At 49.8% G+C, this 2507-nt stretch overlaps 1 protein-coding gene across 1 annotated transcript; it reads right to left on the bottom strand.

Moving 5' to 3' along the window:
• Window positions 1-14: 14 nt before the first annotated feature.
• On the bottom strand, window positions 15-1429 carry LOC135113756 (class A basic helix-loop-helix protein 15-like). Its single transcript, XM_064029600.1, has 2 exons — window positions 510-1429; window positions 15-310 (listed from the first exon to the last, which is right to left on the bottom strand). Exon 1 carries the CDS (start codon window positions 1191-1193, stop codon window positions 552-554), a length of 642 nt encoding a protein of 213 aa, XP_063885670.1. The 5' UTR covers window positions 1194-1429; the 3' UTR covers window positions 15-310; window positions 510-551.
• Window positions 1430-2507: the final 1078 nt, after the last annotated feature.

The raw sequence follows: 2507 nt of genomic DNA, 5'->3' as shown, positions 1-2507 counted from the left end.
AAAAAAAAAAAATCCTTCCGTATGACAAATATAGTAAACACATGAATTATTTGTGATAACAATACATGTCTTTATTATAACATTTACATTACATGCTTGTAACATTACATGCTTGAAAGAGCTTGACCTTAAAACTATCTTTGGCAGTAGAGACTTGAGGTCTTATGGGGTAATAATACTTTTGCATTTCACGTGGCTGCGTTGTAACACGGCTGCCCCGGGGACCGGAACACCCCGACGCAGGCCCGGGGCGACGGCAGCTGCCGCTGCTCTTTCCGCGCCGCCTCGGGGATGCAGGCCGGACGTGTATCTGTGGGAAAAAGATCAATGAATTTTTTTTTTTTTTTTTTTTTTTTTTTTGTGTGTGTGTTAAACTGATTCCACAAAATTAAAAAAAAAAAAAAAAAAAAAAAACCTGCTTGTTACAGTCGCACTGGCTAGATCACTACTTACTGCCCTGATGAAATCACATGATCGACATGGCTGAAGGAAACAACACCCATCCTCACCTGACTAGATCAAACGGAAACGAAGCAGCTTCCAGGGCAGCACTAGTGCAGCAGCTCCACCAGTGCTGAGATATAGGTCTGCGCCATCTGCAGCGTCTCGAATTTGGACAGCTTCTGGTCCCCGCTGAGTGCCGGGATCACCTCCCGCAGACGGTCGAAGGCGTCATTGAGTCCGTTCATTCTTCGTCGCTCACGGGCGTTGGCTGCCAGGCGGCGCTTCCTGAGCACGTCGCGCCCCACGGGCTTGGGGGGCTTTCTCCTGCACTTGGACTGGCGCTCGCTTTTTGGCACCGGTGCCGTATCCGTTGTACCGACGACGGCGGCGGCAGCGGCAGCCAGCAAGGGATGAGTGGTGCCAGGGGCGCCCCAGGACCAGGAGGCGGGACTGTTAGAGGGCCCTGCCCACGTACCAGGTGACCCAGGCTCGAGACTCTCACAGCTACTGACGGGGGAGCAGGAGGGGCTGGGGCGGCCCTCGGAGTGCCAGGACGCCGTTGTGAGGGAGGAGGACCACACAGGGGAGGATTCCTTGGCGGAGGGTTTGCATTGTGAGGTAGAGGCGGCACTGGTATGGTCGTAATGGGACATGACACTGTAGGGCGCGGCGGGATCCAGTTGGGTGGAATCCATGAAGGGCGAGTATCCCTGGCAGGACGCGAGGTGGAGCCACTCGGACACTGACATTCTCTGGACGCCACGCAGCCGAACTATGACCCTCGCCCATTCCCTCTGCCTTTTATGGGCTCGGGCTGCCTCGGTCACGTGACTGGGACGGCCAATCCTGTGCGGTGGGCAGCGGCGGGGCGGGGTGGGGCGGGGCAGGTAGGGGCCTCCGGCTGCTGCTGTGACTGCTGCTACGCGGCTACTTCACGGCGGCACGGGCATTACTTTACCCTTTTTTTCGGTCTCCCTATTTTTTTTTTTTTACGGTGCACAGATCTCTCTCTCTCTCTCTCTCTCTCTCTCTCTCTCTCTCTCTCTCTCTCTCTCTCTCTCTCTCTCTCTCTCTCTCTCTCTCTCTCTCTCTCTCTCTCTCTCTCTCTCTCTCTCTCATTCTGCAATACTATATTCTTCAGATTTCAGTTTCCCTGCCCCTCTGCCGGGCAGCGACACGCCCTGTCCTGTCACCCCCAGACACCCCACCCCGAGTTGGCTCTCGCCGCTACTGACTGTTAATTATCGTCTTGGTTCATTATCACGGTCAGGGGGCGAGGGTTGTGGGAAAGGACCTCATTTAGAAAGTTCCTTGTATCCCTTCCAAGCCCTCCCGCGAGATGAACTGGAAGGGTCTTTGTCATCAAGTGTTTCTTTCAAGTTACTAAGCTGAAGAAGGCTGCGCTCAAAGGTCGTGGTCAGAAGTCGAGTATAACTTCCTGAACTCACTTACACTTCAATGTTTTCCCTTGATTTTAAGTCCTCTAATGTGCTGATAATCCCTTCACAAAACCTGATCATAGATTCTTAACATTTTGAACATTTTAAATACGGTGGAAGTGAGTGTGGCAAAGTACTCGACAATAATTGACTTTGACTAAACTTGGAAATAAAGCGCGAACGTAGTAGAAGGAAGAAATGAAAGAGAAAGGAAGAAATGAAGGAGGAAGGAAGAAGGTAGAAGGAAGAAATGAAAGAAGGAAGAAGGGAGAAATAAAGGCGGAAGGAAGAAAATAAAAGGAATAAATGCAGGAAGAAGAAAGAAATGAAGGAGGGAGGAAGAAAGGTACAAGGGAAGAATGAAAGAGGAAGAATGCTTTTTAGAAAATCAGATCTTGCACCAAAGAATCATGGGAGATCTTACTTATGGCAGGGTTGATATGGAATCTCTCTCTCTGGAAAGTTCTTTGATTTCATAATGTGAGATGGGTTTTGTTCTAAGAAATTAAAGCATCGTATATGAAGTTTGTGATACTTTAAGGAAGAGTGAACAATTGTATTCAACTTTCATGGCCCCTGAGAAAGCATATAGGTTCATGTGGAAGCTCTCTGGAAGGCTTTATA

Source organism: Scylla paramamosain, chromosome 1 (assembly GCF_035594125.1).
Source record: "Scylla paramamosain isolate STU-SP2022 chromosome 1, ASM3559412v1, whole genome shotgun sequence".
Classification (NCBI taxonomy): Eukaryota; Metazoa; Arthropoda; class Malacostraca; order Decapoda; family Portunidae; genus Scylla; species Scylla paramamosain.
This window is presented reverse-complemented; position numbering and strand designations above follow the sequence as displayed.

Bases quoted from the DNA above. Each gene is read 5' to 3' on its own strand.
- LOC135113756 (XM_064029600.1), bottom strand. From the start codon at position 1,193: ATGTCAGTGTCCGAGTGGCTCCACCTCGCGTCCTGCCAGGGATACTCG.